Source organism: Carcharhinus amblyrhynchos, chromosome 10, assembly GCF_965287045.1.
Source record: "Carcharhinus amblyrhynchos chromosome 10, sCarAmb.v2.hapA, whole genome shotgun sequence".
NCBI classification, from domain to species: domain Eukaryota; kingdom Metazoa; phylum Chordata; class Chondrichthyes; order Carcharhiniformes; family Carcharhinidae; genus Carcharhinus; species Carcharhinus amblyrhynchos.
In genome coordinates, this window is record NC_137333.1 from 105,452,871 (window position 1) to 105,475,969 (window position 23,099).

The window sequence follows — 23,099 nt, forward strand, 5'->3', positions numbered from 1 at the left end:
TAATTGCACCAACACTGGTCCATTCATACATCAAGGGAAGGCCAAGGGGAGATTTTTTCCCCCTGCAAAAGTATCAATAAGGTCCAAGAGAGGGTATTTAATGGGGACAATGTAGGTAGAGTACTATCTAGTTCATCTGTAATATACAACAGGAATATATCAAAGTCTCACCGACTTGTACAGGTGCACCATAGAAAGCATTCTTTCTGGTTATATCACAATTGGTATGGGCTCCTGCTCTGCCCAAGACCACAAGAAAACTACAAAGGGTCATGAATGAAGTCCAGTCCATCATGCAAACCAGTCTTCCATCCATTGACTCTATCCATACTTCCCACTGCCTCAGAAAAACAGGCAGCACAACAAGGACCCCACGCACCCCAGACATTCTCTCTTCCACCTCCTCCCATCAACAAAAAGATACACAAGTCTGGGCTCACGTACCAACTGACTCAAGAACAGCTTCTTCCTTTTGAACAGAACTACCTTGCATGAGGTTAGTCTTTCTCTAACCCTAGCTAAGACTGTAACACTACATTCTGCATTCTCTCCTTTCCTTCTCTATGAATGTTATGCTTTGTCTACATAGCATGCAGGAATCAATACTTTTCATTGTCATATGTATGGTATACAATGATAAATCAAATCAAGGGTAGGATAAACTATGAAGCTGGGCTAGCGCTTAATATAAAAAAGGACAGTAAGAGTTTTTATAAATATATAAAAAGGAAGAGGCTGGCTAGGGTGAACGTTGGACCCTTAGAGTATGAGAGGGGGGACTTAGTGGTAGGGGATGGGGAAATGAATGAGGACTTGAATAACTTTTTTGTTTCGGTCTTCACGGAGGAGGACATGAATAATTTGCCGTGTGTTAGCGATGGAAAGATGGTAGGCGTGGAGGGCCTGAATGACATTATTGTTACTAGACAGGCAGTGCTCAAAAGACTAGAGGGGCTGATTGTGGATAAGTCCCCAGGACCAGATGGAATGCATCCAAGGGTTCTGAAAGAAACGGTGGAGGTGATAGTGGATGCCTTGGTGATTATTTTCCAAACCTCGCTGGATTCCGGGGAAGTGCCGGAAGATTGGAAAACGGCTAATGTTACGCCGTTGTTGAAGGAGGGTGGCAGGCAAAAGGCAGGGAATTATAGGCCGGTTAGTTTAACGTTTGTTGTAGGAAAAATGTTAGAATCCGTGATCAAGGAGAAAATAGCGAGGCATCTTGAGGAGAATTGTTTGATAGAGCAGACGCAGCACGGTTTCGTTAAGGGGAAGTCGTGTCTGACAAATTTATTGGAGTTCTATGAGGATGTGTCTAGGGCGGTGGATAGAGGAGAGCCGGTGGATGTGGTCTTTCTTGATTTTCAGAAGGCGTTTGATAAGGTGCCGTACAAGAGGTTATTACAGAAGGTCAGGGGGCATGGAGTTGGGGGTAGGGTGTTAGCGTGGATAGGGGATTGGCTGTCAAATAGGAGGCAGAGAGTGGGGGTCAATGGGTGCTATTCGGATTGGCGGTTGGTGACTAGTGGAGTGCCCCAGGGGTCGGTGCTGGGGCCTCAGCTATTTACCATTTATATAGATGATCTGGAGGAGGGAACCGAGTGTATGGTGTCGAAATTTGCTGATGACACCAAGATTGGTGGAACGGCAAATTATGCGGAGGGTGTGGAAAGTCTGCAGAAGGATCTAGATAGGCTGGGCGAATGGGCCAGGAACTGGCAAATGGAATTTAATGTTAGCAAGTGTGAAGTTGTCCACTTGGGTAGGAATAATGGTAGGAAGGATTATTACTCACATGGCGAAAAACTGCAGCAGGCGACAGTGCAGAGGGACCTCGGGGTCCTTGTGCATGAGTCGCAAAAACCCAGCCTGCAGGTGCAGCAGGTGGTCAGGAAGGCAAATGGGATGCTGGCCTTCATAGCGAGGGGGATTGAATATAAAAGTAGGGAGGTCTTGCTGCAACTGTACAGGGCACTGGTGAGGCCGCAGCTGGAGTAGTGCGTGCAGTTTTGGTCGCCGCACTTATGCAAGGATATTTTGGCCTTGGAGGGAGTGCAGAGGAGGTTTACTAGGCTGATACCAGAGTTGAGGGGGTTGAACTATGAGGAGAGGCTGAATAAGCTTGGCTTGTACTCGTTAGAGTTTAGAAGAATGAGGGGAGATCTCATTGAGACATATAAGATGATGAATGGGATGGATAGGATAAAGGTGGAGAGACTCTTCCCACTCAGAAAAGACAGTAGGACTAGAGGGCACAGCCTCAAGATAAAGGGGGGGCGGTTTAGAACGGAGTTGAGGAGGAACTTCTTCACTCAAAGGGTGGTGAATCTCTGGAATTCTCTGCCCGTTGAAGTGGTGGAGGCTGCCTCGTTAAATATATTTAAGACGCGGGTTGATAGGTTTTTGATAGGCAAGGGGATTAAGGGTTATGGGGAGAGGGCGGGAAGGTGGAACTGAGCCACAACAGATCAGCCATGATCTTACTGAATGGCGGGGCAGGCTCGAAGGGCTAGATGGCCTACTCCTGCTCCTATTTCTTATGTTATGTTCTTATGTTCTTAAAAATTAATAAAGAATTTACTTGACACACTAGCAAACATTTACCCCTTTGATCATTCAAACAATCTTAGACAGGTAGGATAGCATTAATGTGCTTAGCCCCAAACCATACAACATAATATCACACTTCTTCCTTACTCTTATCATGTGTAAATGTGTTCCAGTCCTCTTGTGGGTCTTTAGATTTCTTCTGTACCACCAACTTTCCTCCCTCCACATCCACACTCAGTACATACTTCTGTGATTTACCAATCTTCGTTAAATCAGTCAGGTTTACATCCAGTTTCACCTGAGGAACATAAGAGCAAGTGTTCAGAGCATTGTCTCAGTCAGAATTAGTGACCACTCCATTAATGCAGCAGCTTGGGTAGCATGACTCAAAATAAGTTCAAATCTCATTCCAGAGGCTTAACCACACAACTCTGGCTGATGCACACTATGGGATTGAAGGAGTTCCACACTACCACAGTTGCCATTTTTTCAGAGGCAACGTCAAAACTACGACAGATGCAAAAGATCCCACAGTCACTATTTTGGAGGACAACAAGGAAAGTTCTCTATCAAGTCTGCAGCAATATTTATCCCCCAACTAGCGTCATGGATCAGGAATTGGCTAGCTGACAGAAGACAGAGGGTGGTAGTTGATGGAAATATTCAACCTGGAGTGCAGTTACAAGTGGTGTACCTCAAGGATCTGTTTTGGGGCCACTGCTGTTTGTCATTTTTATAAATGACCTAGGTGAGGGTGTAGAAGGATGGATTAGTAAATTTGCTGACAACACCAAAGTTGGAGGAGTTGTCGACAGTGAGGATGGATGTTACAGTTTGCAGAGGGACACAGATAAGCTGCAGAGCTGGACCAAGAGGCGGCAGATGGAATTTAATACAGAAAAGTGTGAGGTGATTCACTTTGGTAAGAATAACAGGAGTACAGAATATAGGGCTAATGGAAGGACTCTTAATAGTGTTGACGAGCAGAGAGATCTCAGGGTACATGTGCATAGCTCCCTGAAACTTGGCACCCAGGTTGATAAGGTTGTTAAGAAGGCGTATGGTGTGTTAGCTTTTATTGGTAGAGGGATTGAATTTCGGAGCCGTGAGGTCATGTTACAACGGTACAAAACTCTGGTGTGGCCGCACTGTGTACAGTTCTGGTCGCTGCATTATAAGAAAGATGTGGAGGCATTGGAGAGGGTGCAGAGGAGGTTTACCAGGATGTTGCCTGGTATGGTGGGAAGGTCTTATGAGGAAAATCTGAGGAAAGGTTATTTTCATTGGAGAGAAGGTGGTTACAAGGTGACCTGATTGAGGCATACAAGATGATCAAAGGATTGGATAGGGTGGACAGTGACAGCCTTTTACCTCGGATGGTGATGGCTAACACAAGGGGACATAGCTTTAAATTAAGGGTGGTAATTATAGGACGGATGTCAGAGGTAGGTTCTTTATTCAGAGGGTAGTAAGGGTGTGGAATGCCCTGCCTGCAGCAGTTGTGGACTCGCCAACTTTAAGGGCATTCAAATGGTCAGTGGATAGGCATATGGATAACATTGGAATAGTTGAGGTTAGAGGGTCATTGGATTGGTTCCACTGGTCGGCGCAACATCGAGGGCCGAAGGGCCTGTACTGCGCTGTAATGTTCTATGTTCTAAAAACAGACGTTGTGTCATTACTTCATTGCTGTGCATCAGGCAGCTGCTATGTTTACCACAATCCAAAAGTGACTGAACTTCAAAACTACTTCATCAGCCATGATTCGCTTTGAAGTAGCCCAAAGTCTTGACAGTTGCTATATAAATGCAATTGTTTCATTTATTTACAAGCTTAACAGTTTTATTTCACACAGCAGTCCCACTGTTCCCTCACCAGTTTCAGGGCACTTAACGCAAAAGATGTCAGCAATAACAGGAATTCAAAGACATTAAGTCCACACTTGCTCGACCACCTCTTTAACTAGCTGCAAGTTACATACAAAAGCTGCTATGATTGTGGTTCTAAAACATACACAGAACTGGTGGAGCACCCTGCAGCTAACACCAATTTCAACAGCTTTGACTTTCTGAAAATGAGTGCTATGATCACTTGAGACAACTATTCATGACTTATGCACAAAATAACATGTTCCTTAAAACATCAGAACAAGTGAAGCAGCACATCAGGAATTTTTTATACGTTCTTAATCAAGGTGACTAGAGAAAAATTTTGACCAGTTTGGAGTAACCAGTATAGGGATCAGCTTTCGGGTTTAATTACTGTTGAGAAGCAAAACACACTTTAAATTCATCAATTTAAATTAATTAATTGAAGTTAATCTTGTCTATTTGCCAAGCTGCACAGTACTCCTTAGCTGAAGATTATGATAACTGGCTCCATTACTCTCTGCTACATTAAGGCCTAACCTTACACACAGCTCTCTTCTGAAAGCACTGTACAGCATCAAGGCCATTCAGCCCATCATGCTTCCACCAGCTCCTTGAAAGAGTTGTCCAATTATCTCATTCCTTGGTACTCCCTATGGCCCGGCACAATTCTCCCTTTTAATTACTTCGCCCATTCTTTGTTGAAACTGATAATTGAATCTGCTTCCTTCATTCTTTCAGACAGTGTGTCCCAGGTCATAACCTGCAATGTACACACAAATTCTCATCTCTAGTTCTTCGCCAATTGCCTTCAATCTATATCTTCTGATTACTACCCTCCTGCCACTGGAAATAGTTTATTCCCATCAATTCCATCAAAAACTCTCAACATTTGGTCCACATCTATTAAATATTCCTTTCACCTTCCCTGCTCTTAAGCCTGAATCTCCATGTAACTCACATCCTTTATCAGGATTTGATACTCCAGCTTTGGCATTACAAATGCTTCCAAAAAGCGTTTACTACTTCGCTTAACAGGGACATATAATTCCACACCCCCCTCGTATCTGTACTGTCCCATGGATGAGTGTCACATCAATCCCAGAGTGAAGACATCGGGCAGCACGGTAGCACAGCGATTAGCACTGCTGCTCCACAGTGCCAGGGACCCGGGTTCGATTCCCTGTTTGGGTCATTGTCTATGTGGAATTTGCATGTTCTCCCCGTGTCTGCGTGGGTTTCCTCTGGTTTCCTCCCACATTCTGAAAGACAGACTGGTTAGGTGCATTGACCCGAACAGGCGCTGGACTGGGGCGATTAGGGGAATTTCACAGTAGCTTCACTGCTGTGTTAATGTAAGTCTACATAAATAAACTTTAACTTTAGATCATTACCTCAAAAGCTTGCACTGGAATGCTCTTCGCCTTACGAGGCACAGTGTGAGAGAACATTGAAGACTGCGATGTGAAGCTGGGGCAGGAACTCATTTCTTGCAGCGCTTTCAATGCCTAAAGAGAAGAACATGAGTGTATACAAGATTAACATTCAGTACATTTCCATTCAACACCAAGAATTGCAAGTAATTGATTCAGGCTCACAGCGCCAGGTACCAGCAGATCTGGAGCAGGCAATATAAATCAAGAGCAAAATGTGGGTTTTAAAACAGCTCCCTAGTCCTAGAAAGATGTCGTGTAGGACAAGATCTGAACTCTACTGACTGAGTATACAGCAAGGAGTAAAAATAACGTACAATGGTGAACACAAAGTTCAAAAGGGACAAGTGAGCAATAACCAAAGTGCTGACAAAACGAAAGCCAATAATGTATGCATGGCTAGGCGAATAGAGAATGAAACTGAACAAGATGAAAGAACACACATGAAAGAGAGAGAGAACTTACTGAGCACAAGGGGGAATATCAGAAAACAGGAGAAGACGGGCAACACGTGAGAGAGAGAACAAAGAGGGGAAAAGGCGCAAAAGAAATAGAAAAGGGTTGCCCACTGGGCAAGCTTGCCCTTGCAGCCTAGTCAGAAGTGTCAGAACAGCCTCCCAAGGTGGAATCATAGAATAAAGCAGCACTGGAGGCCACTTCATACGGGTCAAAGTGAAACTTTAACGCCGGTTTTCTCTGCAGATGCTGCCTGACCTGCTGAGTTTTCCAGCGTCTTTTGCTTTTATTTCTGATTTCCAGCATCCGCCATGTTTTACTTTATTAGTCACTGAACCTCAGTGGTGGGGAAGTCATGATATTGCAGGACAAAATTAATAGTCACTTGGGAAAATACTGGCTAATTAAGGAAAACCAAGCATGGATTTTTATGGATAAAATGTGTTTCACTGACTTGCTGGTGTTTTTGATGAGATAACAGAGAGGATTGATCGGGGTACTGCTGTTGATGTGGTGTACACGGATTTCCAAAAGGCATTTGTTATTGTGCCACACAGACTTGTCAAGATTGTGACAGCTTATGGAATAAAACTGACAGAAGCTACCAGGATACAAACGGGCCGAGCGATAGCAAACACAGGAGTGATAAATGGCTGTTTTTAAGGCTGGAGGGAGGTATATAGTGATGTTCCCTAGAGATCAGCGCTGGACTCCAGTTCTCCCTGATTCATCCCAGTCCTTGTTGGACAGGGCACAATTTCAAAATTTATGGACGATATGAAACTTGGAAGCATTGTGACCCATGAGGAGGGCAGTGTAGAACTCGAAGGACATAAACAGGCTGGTGGAATAGGCCTTGATTTGATTTATTATTGTCAGATGTATTAGTATACAGTGAAAAGTATTGTTTCTTGCATGCTACAGAAACAAAGCATGTTTTTCACGGAGAAGGAAAGGAGTGTGCAGAACGTAGTGTTAAGATCAACTTAGTGCGAGCTAGGTCCATTCAGAAGTCTGATGACAGCAAGGAACAGCAGTTGGTACATGACCTCAGACTTCTGACGGAAGAAGGTGGAAGAGAGTATGACCGGGGTCCATAGTTATGCTGGCTGCTTTTCCCAGGCAGGGGGAAGGGCAGGAGGCTGGTTTGCGTCATGGATTGGGCTATATTCAGGTGGATAAGCAGCAAATTAAATCTAAAGCACAGAAGTGTGAAGTAATTCATTTTGGTCGAAAGAACACTGAGGGCATTTGTGTCGTGAAATGTAATTTGTATTTTTTTGAGGTAGATCCAAACACAACAGAAATGGAACTGAAAAGGGAAACAGGTCAGTAAGCATAGAAAGGAAACTAACATTCACCATTTCTTAGGCAACAAGAACAAACTGAGGTTTGGAAACCAAACCTCCTGGGCAAACAAAGCCTGGTTAAGACATGTAGAGACACACATTAGCCCAAGCTGGGGAGCAGCAGTTGATATGGCAAGGCAGAATCCAGATTCAGAAGCTAAGAATAAGTTGCAGTGGCTGTTTCTGTTGTAGTGAAGTAACACTGGTGGGTCTGCCCTGTCCAGATGGAGCTGAGCAGGTTCTGCAGACGTGCGCCATGTGTGAAAACAGAACCAATGTAATTTGGGTTGGTTGTGTGCTGCTGTAGACTGGAGATCAGACTAGCTCCTACAAGGAGAGGAGCTGAAATTCCTCATGAAGATGACAAGAGTTTGAAGGACCTTGTTACCATAAGAAATAGGAGCAGAATTAGACCACTCGGCCCATCAGGTCTGCTCCGCCATTCAATCATGGCTGATGTTTTGCTCATCCCCATTCTCCTGCCCTTTCCCCATAACGCCTTGACCCCCTTATTAATCAAGAATCTATCCATCTCTATCTTAAAGACACTCAATGACCTAGCCTCCACAACCTTCCGCGGCAAAGACTTCCACACAGATTCACCACTCTCTGGCTGAAGAAATTCCTCCTCATCTCTGTTTTAAAGGATCGTCCCTTTAGCCTGAGGTTGTGCCCTCTGGTTCTAGTTTTTCCTGCTAGTGGAGACATCCTCTCCACGTCCACTCTATCCAGGTCTCACAGTATCCTGTAAGTTTCAATAAGACCTTCCCTCATCCTTCTAAACTCCCAACGAGTACAGACCCAGAGTCCTCAATTGTTCATCATACAACAAGCTCTTCGTTCCGAGGATCATTCTTGTGAACCTCCTCTGGATCCTTTCCAAGGCCAGAACATCCTTCCTTAGATACGGGGCTCAAAACTGCACACAATATTTCAAATGGGGTCTGACCAGAGCCTTATACAGCCTCAGAAGTACATCCTGACTCTTGTATTCTAACCCTTCGACATGAATGCTAACATTGCATTTGCCTTCCTAACTGCCGACTGAACCTGCATGTTAACCTTAAGACTCACTGTGATCATTAAATTCTGAGTGTCAATTTGGAAGATTTGCCCTAGTTGCCATTTAATGTGCAATTCACACTTAATATCCAACCACAATTTGCTTGTTAATTCCAAGTTCAACTTGTTAATTCCAAATGTTATCGTATAGGACAGATAATGTTTAGTGTTTGCTCGGTTAACTCTTCTGTAATTTTACTTTTGTGTTTTAAACAATGGAATCCGGTGGCTGTATGCTTTTAGTAAATAACTGGGATTTAGAATTTTGCCTAATTCAAGAAAGTTACTGCTAACTAATCATCGTTTGGCACCACCGAATTTGAATATTGCTGAAAAAAAGAGAAACATGCTGAAGCTTTTTGCCTTGCACTCATCAGATCACAAGAAAACCAGTACAAGAGGAAAATGGCAATTTAAATCACATGAGAAGAGAATGGTGACTGGTCACTGCTGAGTAACTATTGAGATTGTGACAACAGAGACACAATATAAAATACTGAGCTCTAAAGGTGATAACAGAAGCAGAGGACCTGGGTGCATACATGCATAAATCATTGAAGGTTGCAGGACAGGTTAAGTGCATGGCATCCTGGGCTTTAGCAATAAGAGTAAAAGGTGCAAAAGTTTGATCAAATTGCCTCTGAAACCTCTCCGTGCTAACAACCCAGTTTCTCAAGTCACTCTGCATAACTGAGGTCCCTCATTCCTAGTACCATTCAAATCTCTGAACGCGCTCCAAGGCCTTAACAAGCATATTTCAGGAAGAATATCAAGGTTCACACATTGAATAGAGGGGAATCTAGAGTAAGCCTTTGCCTTCACACAGGTTTATTCACAAAACCTCCGGACAACGATTCTGCTTTTCCTCCCGCTATGGTGGTATAAACCAGCTCTTATATACTTGAGATTAATTCTCTAATCTTTCCCCAATTAGTAACAACTGCTCTTTACAAACTAAAGCATGCACTGCATTGTAACAAGATTCCAACATTAACAATGGTGACCAGAATAGAACTCAATAATCCAGTTGGAGCCTAACCAGCAGTTTATAAAGGGTTAGCATAATTCCTAGCTTTGTACTCTATGCCTCTATTTATAAAGCTAAAGATCCTCTGTGCATTTTTTTTTAAAAATAACCTTCTCAATTTGGCCTACCACCTTTAAAAAGGCCTCTGTTCCTGCAACCTTACAGAATACTGAGACACCTGGATAGAGTGGATGTGGGGAAGATGTTTCCATTGGTACAATACACTAGAAACTGAGGGCACAGCCTTGGAGTAAAGGGCCAACACTTTAGAACCAAGATGAGCTGGAATTTCTTCAGCCAGAGGTTGTGAATCTGTGGAATTTATTGCCACCGAAGGCAGTGGAGACCAGGTCATTGAGTGCATTTAAGACGAAGATGGATAGGTACTTGCTCAAAGATTACAGGAGAAAGGCGGGAGAATGGTGGGGAGAAACTCAATGGCTATGATTGAATGGCAGCGCAGGATCAATGGGCCGAATGACCCAATTCTGCTGCTACATCTTATGGTCTAACCTCTGTCTATCCTCACTCTTCCGAGCAAAATGAATTACTCTTCTAACCCTGCATTAAGTTTTATCCGCATGTGTCTGATGAGTCCAATGTCCCGTGAATCTGTATTTCGCTTTTGTTAACCACAATTCAATTTGTTGTGAATTGCAAATTTTCAAATGATTCCCTGCATATTCAAGGCCAGGTTATTAACAAAGATCACAAAGAATGAGTGACCTCAATACTGACACATGGGGGACACCACTGTACATTTTCCCCCAGTTCTAACAACTGTTCACTGCTTTCTGCCCGTTAGCCAATTTTGTCCCCACACGTTCGATGCCACTTTACTCCGACTGACTTCAATTTTTCTAACAAGTCTATTACATGGTACTTTATCAAATGCCTTTTTATATTCACAACACATTTCACCCACACTATCCTCATTAATATTTTACTTCAATAATTATTTTCTCAAGAACTCAAGCAAAAAAAGCAAAATACTGCAGATGCTGGGAATCAGGAACACAAACAGAAGGTGCTTGAACAAGTCACCACATCTGGCAGTATCCATGGAGGGAGAAACGGAGTCAATGCTTCCAGTCAAAGATGATGCTTCTTTAGAAGAGTCATCATATCGGACTCAAAACATCAACTGTTTCTCTCTCCACACATACTACCAGATATGCTGAGGTTTTCAAGGTCATCAATTGAATTGGATCAAACAAATCCACCTTGGCTCTCATTTATTAATCCCATATCTTTCCAAGTGTGAACTCATTTTCTTCAAAATTAATCACAGAACAATGCAGCGCAGGAAACCCCCATCTAACCCTCCATACCAGCGCTTTGAAAGAGCTATCCAACGTAAACAGACATTCCTTTTTGAGAAAAAGGGGTAAGATGATAGGAAAGGATAGAGTCTTGTTGTTAGGCTATTGCACTAATGATCCACAGAACCCGAGATCACCACCCTCAAATGAGAATTTGAATTCAGTTGAAAAAAAATCAGGAAATTCAAAAGTTGAATCAGTAATGACTGGGAAGCTATCGGGCTGTCCTTAAAGTCCAACAAATTCATTAATATTTCATTAAGGAAAGAAACTGCTGTCCTTACTGGGTCTGGAGCAATATAGGACTCCAGTTCCACAACTTGCCTGACTCTTAACCTCTCCCTGAATTGATGTAGCAATATAACAGAAGGTTCAACATCACTTCCTTAGAGGCAACAAGTACTGGTCTTTTGAGAATGAATTTGAAATAAACTAACTATTGATACATTACGATCAACAGGAGTGATTTCCTGTACAGACTCACATTCTAATCAGTATTCTCTACACTGTGTGCCTTTACGTGCCCTGTTCGTGGTCAGAACTCCTCACTCACCTGACGAGGGGTAAAGCCCCGAAAGCTAGTGGCATTTGCTACCAAATGAACCTGCTGGACTTTAACCTGGTGTTGTAGACTTCTTACCCAGTTTTATCCCTCCAACCAAAGCTGACGAAGCTTGGCTCCCACTTTCTCCCTTTCCCTCAAACATTTGTACACTTCTGCTCCACGGAAAGCCATGTTGGGTGTCTCGTTTCCCCACCACGGCCATTAGATTAATCAATGTAAAATTGCCGGGTTTAGCCCTTTCTCCTTATTTGAGCAAAAGTATTACATTAAGAATGCTTCAGTCATCCTCTGGCACCATCTCCACTGGATCTGCTGATCCAGTTCATTCACTGTCACTGGGTCAAAACTCTGGAACATCCTTCTGAACAGCACTGCTGCTATACCTACACCAAATACACTGCAGTGGTTCAGGGAGGCAGCCCACCACCTTCACAAGGGCCATTAGGGCTGGATAAAAACACTGAGTTAGCCAGTGAGGCTTCCATTCCATCAAGAAATAAAAATTGAGAAAGGTTGAAAGATTGCAGTCAGAGCCTCTGCAATTTCCATCCCCCTTTCCCTCAGCAACCAAGGATACATCCCATCTGGACCAGATGACTCTTGAATTCTTTCATGGGCTGTGGATGTTGCTTTGTTGCCTGTCCCTAATTGCCCTTCAACTGAGTGGCCTGTTTGACCATTTAAGAGGACAGTTAAGAATCAATCCCATTGCTGTGGGTCTGGAGTCAAATGTGGACCAGACCAGGTAAGGACAGGAGGCTTCCTTCCCTGAAGAGGCATTAGTGAATCAGATTTTTACCACAAATTTTAAAGCTGAGCTCTTATAATAATCGATAATAGCCATCAAGGTCACCTTACTGAGACTAGCTTCATATTCCAGATTTATGAATTGAATTTAAATTCCACAAGCTGCCGTGGTGGCATTTAAATCCACATTCCCAGAGATTGCTAGTCCTGTGACATTACCACTATCATCTGGAGATGCTGGCGTTGGACAGGGTAAGCACAGGAAGAAGTCTCACTTCAGGTTAAAGTCCAACAGGTTTATTTGGTAGCACAAGCTTTTGGAATCTTGCTCCTTCTTCAGATGAGTGTTCCCTTCCTGTCGGGAACACTTCAGCAGTCACAGGCATTCAGCCTCTCATCTTCAGGTAAACATTCTCCAAGGTGGCTTCACAACACAATGCAGAATCGCCAAGCAAATACTGATAGGCAAGTTCCGCACATGAGGATGGCCTCAACCAGGATCTTGGGTTTATGTCACACTATCTGTAATTTCTATGACTTGCCTGGGTTTGCAAAATCTCTGTCTTGTCTGGGGGCATTACACGTCTCTTTAACCTGTGCTTAACCCTCTCTCCACTCACACTGTCTGTACCTTTAAGACTTGATTACCTATAAAGACTCACATTCCAATCATCATCTTGTAAATTGAGCCCATGTCTATATATGCCCCGTTTGTTAACACAACTCTTGATTCACCTGAAGCAGCACCAAGACCCAGAAAACTTGTACTACTAAATAAACATGTTGGACTTTAACCTGGTGTTGTGAGACTTCTTACTGACATTACCACAATGCCACAATCTCCCTCCAAACAACCCTTTAAAGACCTCCCCATTGCTGATTTTTACCTTATGGACTGGCTCTATAGCTCCTTCTTTACAGTGACTCTGATATTGCATTTAAGTGGAAACAGAACCCAAGTACTTTTCTGGTCTTTCAACAATGGCCTTTCCCTTTACAATTTCATTTTTGTATCTCTTTTAGTCCCGAATCATCCTTAGTCTTCCTCTGTAAATAAACCATTTTACTCTTTATAGCCAGTTATTACATCACAGGAGGAGGCCATTTGGCCCACTGAGTTCATGCTGGCTCTCTGTAGGGAATTCTAATCAGTTTCAGTGCCTTGCTCTGAAAGTTCACACATGAATCTAAACTAGCGCTAAATATAAAAAAGGATAGTAAGAGTTTTTATAAATATATAAAGAGGAGGAGGCTGGCTAGGGTGAATGTTGGACCCTTACAGAATGAGAGTGGGGATTTAGTGGTGGGGGATGAGGAAACGGCTGAGGCCTTGAATAAGTTTTTTGCTTCGGTCTTCACGGAGGAGGATGCGAATAGTTTGCTGGGTGTTAACGATGGAAAGATGGTAGGAGTCGAGGGCCTGAATGAGATCATTGTCACGAGAGAGGTAGTGTTCGACAGACCAGTGGGACTGATGATGGACAAGTCCCCAGGACCGGATGGAATGCATCCCAGGGTTCTGAAGGAAATGGCAGAGGTGATAGTGGATGCCTTAGTGATGATTTTCCAAATGTCGCTGGATTCTGGGGAAGTGCCGGAAGATTGGAAAACGGCTAATGTTACGCCGCTGTTTAAAAAGGGTAGCAGGCAAAAGGCAGGGAATTATAGGCCAGTTAGTTTAATGTCTGTTGTAGGAAAAATGCTTGAATCTGTCAAAGAAGAAATAGCGAGGCATCTTGAGAATTTTTTGATAGAGCAGACGCAGCACGGATTCGTTAAGGGGAAGTCGTGTCTGACGAATTTATGGGAATTCGATGAGGATGTGTCTAGTGCGGTGGACAGAGGGGAATTGGTGGATGTGGTGTTTCTCGATTTTCAGAAGGCGTTTGATAAGGTGCCGCACAAAAGGTTGTTACAGAAGGTTTGGGGGCATGGAGTTGGGGGTAAGGTGTTAGCGTGGATAGGGGATTGGCTGTCAAATAGGCAGAGAGTGGGTGTCAGTGGGTGCTATTCGGATTGGCGGTTGGTGACTAGTGAAGTGCCCCAAGGATCGGTGCTGGGGCCTCAGCTACTTACCATTTATACAGATGATCTGGAGGAGGGAGCCGAGTGTAAGGTGTCGAAATTTGCTGATGACACAAAGTGGAAAAGCAAATTGTGCAGAGGGTGTAGAAAGTCTGCAGAGGGATCTAGATAGGCTGAGCGAGTGGGTGAGGACCTGGCAGATAGAATACAATGTTGGCAAGTGTGAGGTTATCCACTTTGGCAGGAATAATAGTAGGAAGGACTACTACTTAAAGGGCGAAAAGCTGCAGCATGCTACGGTGCAAAGGGACCTGGGGGTCCTTGTGCATGAGTCGCAAAAACCCAGCTTGCAGGTGCAGCAGGTGGTCAGGAAGGCAAATGGGATGCTGGCCTTCATAGCGAGGGGGATTGAATATAAAAGTAGGGAGGTCTTGCTGCAACTGTACAGGGCACCGGTGAGGCCACAGCTGGAGTACTGTGTGCAGTTTTGGTCGCCGCACTTGCACAAGGATATATTGGCCTTGGAGGGAGTGCAGAGATTGTTCACTAGGCTGATACCAGAGTTGAGGGGGTTGAGCTATGAAGAGGGGCTGAATAGACTGGGCTTGTATTCGTTGGTGTTTAGAAGGATGAGGGGGGATCTTATTGAGATGTACAAGATGATGAAGGGGATGGATAGGATAGAGGTGGAGAGGTTCTTCCTGCTCAGAAAGGACAGCAAGACTAGAGGGCACAGCCTCAAGATTGGGGGGGGGGGGGTGCGGTTTAGAACAGAGTTGAGGAGGAACTTCTTCACTCAAAGGGTGGTGAATCTCTGGAATTCTCTGCCCGTTGAAGTGGTGGAGGCTGCCTTGCTAAATATTTTTAAGACGCGGGTTGATGGGTTTTTGATAAGAGAGGGGATTAAGGGTTATGGGGAGAGGGCGGGAAAGTGGAACTGAGCCACTTCAGATCAGCCATGATCTTATTGAATGGTGGGGCAGGCTCGAGGGGCTAGATGGCCTACTCCTGCTCCTATTTCTTATGTTCTTATGATATAGGGAGCAGAATTCAGAGTATTAGAGTGGGAGAAAAACAGCCTTCAGGCTGATCAATGTGCACTATCCTCTAAATTGGCAATCTCATGCCGTATCTTCCTCAACCATCAGTAAAACCTTCTGCAGGAAGATGGTTTGTGTTATTTCTAGCTGTGCCTGTGAAGATTAAAAACAGCATTGAGATCTTTTCTGGTACTGATGAACAAGATAATACCACTTGAGTATTCTATACTCAGCCAATATGCTAAATACTGCAGAAGTGAGAGCACAGGATGATGGGAGAAGATAAGAGTGCACAAGAGGCAAGAGTTTCTACTCTCCACACACAGCACGCACGCACACAATGCAAACTTTCTTGGGTAGCACTAACTGACATTATTTATTACATAGAAGGAAGTAGCACTGCTGTCTCAGCACCAGGGACGCGGGTTCAATTCCCAGCTTGGATCACTGCCTATATGGAGTTTGCACATTCTCCCCATGTCTGTGTGGGTTTCCTACAGATGCTTCAGTTTCTCCCACATTCCAAAGATGTGCAGGCTAGGTTGATTGGCCATGCTAAATTGCCCTTTAGTACCACAGCGATTAAATAGGGTAAATATGTGGGGTTATGGGAATTAGGCCTGAGCGAGACTGTGGTCAGTGCAGACTTGCTAAGACGAGTGTTCTCCCACTGCACAATAGGGATTCCATGATTCTACATGCAAGTTCAGTGGATTAGCCATGGTAAATTCATGAGGTTACAAAATAGAGTGGAGGGGAGGGATGGGTAGGACACACTTTCAGAGACTTGGTGTAGATTCGATGGGCCGGACAGTCTCTTTCAACATTGCAGGGATTCAAACGATTCTCCATCTCTCACCTTCCTCTCCATGGACGATAGGAGATCCTTCAGGACCGACAGCTTCACAACCAGGCTTTCCAACTCCTGGTCACCACCTTGACTGCTGGCCTGCAAAACAAACCGCCCCCGAGTCAATCCAATACATACATCGCCCAAACCAATCTGATCAATTCACATCCCGGCTCAAATCAGTAAGATTCCAGATAAATCCGGTAAAATATGCCACCCAGATCAATCCAATAAAATAACGTCCGATTTTTGAAAAGCTTCTGTTGGCAGGGAAAGTGATTTTGGAGAAGTTTCATTGCTTTCTCCAATTCTGGAAATCTTGCACATTCTGGATTTGAATCCAGTTAGTGGCTGTGCCTTCAGCTGCCTGGGTTGCAGGAGCTAGAATTCCCTCCTTTCAACCTTCCCACTTCCCAGCTTCATTCACGGTAAAAGATCCTGTGGCCCAAATTTTAAGAAGTTCTTCCTGGGGTCCGGGGTCATTCCCCAAACCAAAGGCACTACCACAAACGATCTGCTCATTTGTCTCTCAGCCGCTCCCTGGATCTTGCTGTGCAGAAATTAAGTGCCGCAGCCTCAGACCCTAACAGTGACTGCACTTCAAAACTATTCCTCTGGTAGCAAAACATTTTGAGATAGGCAGAGATTGGAAACACACTGGACAAATTAATCATCATTCCTTACAATGGTTTAAAAAGGAATGTTCCCACTTGGCTCAGACTTTTGGGAAAAACAATCCTGTCTCTGTAGTAGCCGAAAAAGGGGAAGAGCTTCAAAAGCTGCACTCCAATTCCTGGTGGACACTGACCACAACCACAAACCTGCCCCTAATTAGATACCGAAAGCAGTCTTGCTATGGAAACCGCAAAAAAAGTTTCTGTGAGGAACTGAGCTATATTCTAGTGGTTCAATAGTGTGAAAAAAAAATTTTACAATTATACACTGCTCCCATGTAGATGTTTTACCTGTCCTGGGAGTGTTTGATGGGGGGACAGTGTAGAGGGAGCTTTACTCTGTATCTAACCCCGTGCTGTACCTGTCCTGGGAGTGTTTGATGGGGGACAGTGTAGAGGGAGCTTTACTCTGTATCTAACCCCGTGCTGTCCCTGTCCTGGGAGTGTTTGATGGGGGACAGTGTAGAGGGAGCTTTACTCTGTATCTAACCCTGTGCTGTACCTGTCCTGGGAGTGTTTGATGGGGGGACAGTGTAGAGGGAGCTTTACTCTGTATCTAACCCCGTGCTGTCCCTGTCCTGGGAGTGTTTGATGGGGGGACAGTGTAGAGGGAGCTTTACTCTGTATCTAACCCCGTGCTGTACCTGTCCTGGGAGTGTTTGATGGCGACAGTGTAGAGGGAGCTTTACTCTGTATCTAACCCCGTGCTGTACCTGTCCTGGGAGTGTTTGATGGGGGACAGTGTAGAGGGAGCTTTACTCTGTATCTAACTCCATGCTGTACCTGTCCTGGGAGTGTTTGATGGGGGACAGGGTAGAGAGAGATTTGCCCTATCTAATCCTGCATCTGTCCTAGATTTGGAAATAGGGACAGTAGGCCATTTGACTCTTCAAGTCAGTTCTGCCGTTCGAAGATCGTGGCTGATTTGATTGTGGCCTTAACTCCACTCTCAGGCCTTCAACTCCACTCTCCGTGTAATCCTTGACTCCCTTGAATAAATATTAAGACAGGTAACCAAAAACTTGATCAAGGTATCAGGCCAGAAACCCAAGGAGCAACAGGCAAACAGACAAACAGACTTTGGCCTGGTATCTGAACAAGACAGACAGATTTTGGGTGTCTCCGGGAATTAAGGGATCCGAGCAGTGGTCGGGAAAGTGGAGTCAAAATTGAGGATCAGCCATGATTGTACTGAATGGGCCATGTGACTCACCCTCCTGCTTTTTCTTTTCTTATGAAGCGATACACAGCTTCCTATTTAAGATGGAGATGAGAAGAACTTTTTTTTCCCTCAAAGGGTCATCAGTCTATGGAATTCTCTTCCCAGGAAAGCAGCAGAAGCTGAGACATTGAATATGGTCAAGACTGGACAGAATTTTTGTTCACAAAGAGAGTTCTGGCTGCAGGAAGGAACATGGAGTTGAGTCATGGTCTTATTGAATGGTACAGCAAGCTCAAGGAGCCCAACAGCCCACTCCTAACTTTTGTGCCCTTGTGGTGAGGCTCAGTCACTCGAATGTCACTAAGAGGGTATGAAATTGCACAGGCATGGATCACAGGTTCAACAATTTGAGCATACCTATATTAAAACAGTAAGCATCAATACCTGCTGGATAAGCCGTGTCAGCAATGGGGAGCTCTGCTGGTCAAATATCTTGGATAATATCTCTAGGCCAGCCAGGACTTTATCAACTTCACTGCAAGGAGAAAGAATTCTTGTATAAAAACGGGCAGGTTATGCAGAACATTTAACCCCAAGTAACAAATAGTGTTGGATGGATGTAATGATGCCTGGATTACATTGCTGGACCAGCATTCCATAGGGTCTAAATCACTCTGTGGTAGTTTAAGAATTTGTATTTAGCTTCAAAAATTGTCAGAAACAAACTCCTACACAGGATCTTCAAGGTCCCAGTTAAACAGTCCAAAGTTTGACTGCTCAAATGAGACAATGAGATAGTGTTTCAGTCGTATCTCACTGGCAGCACTCTTGCATTGCAGGTCCAAGTTCATGGAATGAAAACCCAGTCCAAAGGCTTGAACTCAAAAAGGTAAGTTGATTCTTCAGTACAACAGGAAAGTGGATGAAATGTTAAATTGAGGTCCAGTCTTCCTCTCAGCTAGTGTAAAAGATCTCATGATGCCAGCAAAACGAGTTATCCCTCGTGCCCTGGCCAATACTTATTCCTCAACGAGGAGTATAAAACACATCACCTGGCAGTAAGCCACGGACACTTTGGTTTCTTTCCCAGATCCAGAGAGACAAATAACAACGTGAGGTATTCACAGAATGCCTGAGCCCTGATCTCTGCCCAAGACCACAAGGAACTAAAAAAAGGCCGTGAGTGTAGCCCAATCCATCAAACCAGCCAGCATCCACTGACTCTGTCTACACTTCCCGTTGCCTCAGCAAAGCAGCTAGCATAATTAAGGACCCCACACTCCACAGACATTCTCTCTTCCACCTTCTTCCATCAGGAAAAAAGATACAAAAGTCTGAGGTCACATACCAACTGACTCAAGAGCAACTTCTTCCCTAATACTGTCAGACCTTTGAATGGATCTACCTCGCATTAAGTTGATCTTTTTCTACGTCCTATAACTGTAACACTACATCCTGCGCTCTCTCGTTTCCTTCTCTATGAACGGTATGCTTTGCGCAGCGTGCAAGTAATACTTTTCAACATATGCTAATATATACGACAATAATAAATCAAATCAAAAAGCAGCTTCCTCTGTACTCTTTGCCATAGCAATGTGAAAGCCATCAGCCTTGCATCCAGGTAGAAATACCAATTAGCCTTTCTGACCCCTCCTCTCTTTCATCTTGGAAGTAAACCGACTGTTTACAATACAACTGTTTATAACCCAATACTTCCAACACCGAAGCCTTTGAGAGATTTTGTCTATCCATCGTGAACTCAGGCTGAGTCTTCAACCACAAATATCTTGTACCATCGCCACTGTAATGCAACCCAGGGCCTCCTTTTAACTTTAACTGCCCAGGCCTGTCGTCAAACAGACTGTCACAAGAACCCCTCCAGACACAGATCCAAAGCATGACCTTACGAAACCTCAAAATTCTGAAAAGCACTTCCCGACTTGGGTCTGTAGCCTTGTAGGTTATGGCACCTCAAATATATAACCAAGCTTTTATTTTGAATGCCAAGGGTTCCTTCCTCTATCACCCTGTAGAACAGTGAGTTCCAGACTCCCACAACTCTAACACACCTTGAATCCTTTTAAATGTATGCCCCGTGACTATTGGCCTCTCTGCCAATGAAAAAAGGCCACTTTAAATTTTATACATCCTACCAATCTTTTCTCGTGGCTAAAATTCTCCAGTTTGAGCAACAGCCTTGTAAATCTACCCAGTATTCTCTCGAGTGTGATCACACCATTCCAGTGAGCAGAACGGTATCTGGTCTAGCTGTGGCCTGCCTCTCTACTATTTTATCCTTTAATCTTCATCCAATCAAGAAAGGCATCGAGATTCTCAGAATCCTACAATTTACTGTGTATTCCTTTGACTTGATTGTTTCTCCCCCAGCCAAACCTTTAGGCAGGACAAGCATCAACTGAGCCAAGCCAGGCTTGCACTGTATCACTTACACATCAAAAGGCTGACTGGCATTCAACTGATGCAGAACTATTGGTGCCTGATGCAACATGACATGCCCACGCGCACATGAGGAGGAGGAGGAGGAGGAGGAGGAGGAGGAGGAGGGAGAAGTCCTTTACCTTGCGTTCATTCCATCGGCTTAGACAGACTTAACAGGATATGGGGAAACATAGTAACAGGATTATTGCATTCAGGTTTAGGGAGTGATTTCCAGGCAAACTTGGGGTCCAGGCAATGACTCAGTAATTAAAATTAGAGATTAGTGCAAGGCCAGAATTGGAGCTGTCTCGATGCAGAATAGAATGGTTGCAGTATAGGTGGTGGCCACTCTACTCAGAGCCATGCCCCAGCTGTCTGCAAGCCAAATTCAGCTAGTCCCACAACTTCTCTCCTTGTAACCCTTCGTCTTCTCCACTGGCTCCATCTGGGCCCCACATTTCTGTCAAAGCTGCTCTCAAGAAAATGAGTCAACGCAACATATGATGCCGGAGCTCGAGAATGGAGTATCCCACGTCCGTACCAAATACTCGGAGGCAAGTTATAGCTCAGCCAATATCAAGGGAAAAAAATCTCCAGTTTGCTTTCATCACTAATCACCTTTGGTGCAATCTCCTCTACGCTGCACCAGACATACATATTTGCTAAAAAAAAATCTCTTCCTTATCTACAATGGAGACTCTTCGTTTCTCATTTCCCCACTCATCACCAAATCTTTGAACTTTATGCACTTCTGAAACTAAGCTCAACCCAAACCACAGTAACAGAGAGGTAAACTACCCAAGGTCTGAAAAGTATGTGGATCGGCCATTGGGAACATAAAAAATAGGAGCAAGAGAAGACTAGACAGCTCTTCAAGCCCATTCCGTCATTCAAAGAGTTAATGGCGGATCTTCTGCTTCAACATCATTATCCTGCACTAACCACATACTTCATGTGCAGGAATCGATCAATCGTTGTCTTGAAACATACTCAAAGACCAAGTCTTCATAGTTCTCTGGGGCAGAGAGCAATCATTAAACCTCCTGATGGATGATTTTGGTGCTGAAAAGGAACCCACGTGCATGTACGCCTCGTGTTAACTATTAATTCAAATTCTCGCCATCACTGAATTTCAATATCAGCCAACAGGTGCCCATCATGCTGCTCAGCCCATTAAAATGGGAGTTTTGGGGGTCATGGGCCTGTTCTGTTGAACTAGACCCAGTAGACAGATAAAAGCAACTTAATGCTGATGCTGGAATCTGAAACCAAAAGAGAAAATGCTGGAAAATGTCAGCAGGTCTAACAGCATCTGTAAGGAGAGGAGAAAGCTGACTTTGAGTCCAAGTGACCCTTTGTCAAAGCTTTGTCAAAGTTATTTTCTCTCCTTATGGATGCTGCCAGATCTACTGAGATTTTCCAGTATTTTCCCAGTAGACAGATGTTGGGACCATCCACACAAACACTTCGTTGTTCACATTTTCTGAATTTGAGAAATGATTCATTCATGCCCTGCAGAGAGGGGAACTTGTTACCCCTACCTGCCCTGGTTAACCTGCAATCTACTCTGTGCCTGACTCTTTAAATTCTCATAGCTACTTTTTTATGGCCCATCCTGGCTGCTACTAATAAATCCAACAAGAAATTCAAACAAGTTATTTTTCGAAGACTAGTTGCAACTTGGAACTTGTTACCATACAAGCAGTAATTGAAGCAAAGGCAGAGTTGAAGTTCAGAGAACAGTTATAACATTCCATCGTTCTGAAATTTACTTCCCCTGCAGATAATTACCCAATTCTCTATTCAAAGCCACAGATGAAACTCCTTCCACAACACACTCAGCCAAGTGCATTCCAGATCCTAACCACTTAATGTGTAAAAATATTTTCCAAATCACCACTGCTTCTTTTGTTAATCACCCTGAATTGGCAATCCTTCCCCCAAGGAAGACAGTTTCTCACCACCTACTCTGTCCGGACTCCTCTTGACTTTGAACATCTCCTCCTAGCCTTTTCTTCTCCAAGGAAAACCATCTCAACTTCTTCGATCTATTCTCATAACTGAAGTTGCTCATCGCTGGAATCACTCGTGAATCTTTCCTGCACTGTCCCCAATACATTCACATCCTTCCTGAGGTGTGATGCACAGAAAGGGACACAATACTCCAGTTGAGGAGTATTCTGTTTTATATGGGTTATCCATAGCTTCTTTGCCTTTGTAGTCTTATAGCCTGACTGATAAAACTCAAGATGCATTGTGCTTCATTAAGCACAGTCCGGACCTGCCCTGCCACATTCAATGATTTATGCTGATATGCCACACCCTGGTCCCTCTGCTCTTGCACCACTTTTAGAATTGCTCCCTTTTGTTTTGTCTTGTGTTCTCCCGATCAAAATTAAACACTTCACAAATCACATTCTAAGGCAAAAGGAACCTAGATAAACACAAGGAAGGACAAAAATCACAGATGCCAACAGGTCAAGATGAAAAGCGGTAAGAGGTTTCAGCAAAGCATGCCCACTGGCAAGGG

General features: G+C 44.1%; 1 protein-coding gene across 2 annotated transcripts in view; it reads right to left on the reverse strand.

Annotated features, from left to right (window-relative positions):
- The window catches only part of inppl1a (inositol polyphosphate phosphatase-like 1a), a 173,596-nt gene that overhangs the window by 64,761 nt on the left and 85,736 nt on the right, over positions 1–23,099 (reverse strand). For both annotated transcript variants that reach the window (XM_080197715.1, XM_080197714.1), the window contains exons 6-9: positions 18,575–18,665; positions 16,304–16,393; positions 5,813–5,926; positions 2,698–2,848 (exon numbers count right to left, since the gene is read on the reverse strand). In XM_080197715.1, coding sequence (XP_080053841.1) covers positions 2,698–2,848; positions 5,813–5,926; positions 16,304–16,393; positions 18,575–18,665 — 446 coding nt within the window. The remainder of the gene's footprint in view (positions 1–2,697; positions 2,849–5,812; positions 5,927–16,303; positions 16,394–18,574; positions 18,666–23,099) is intronic.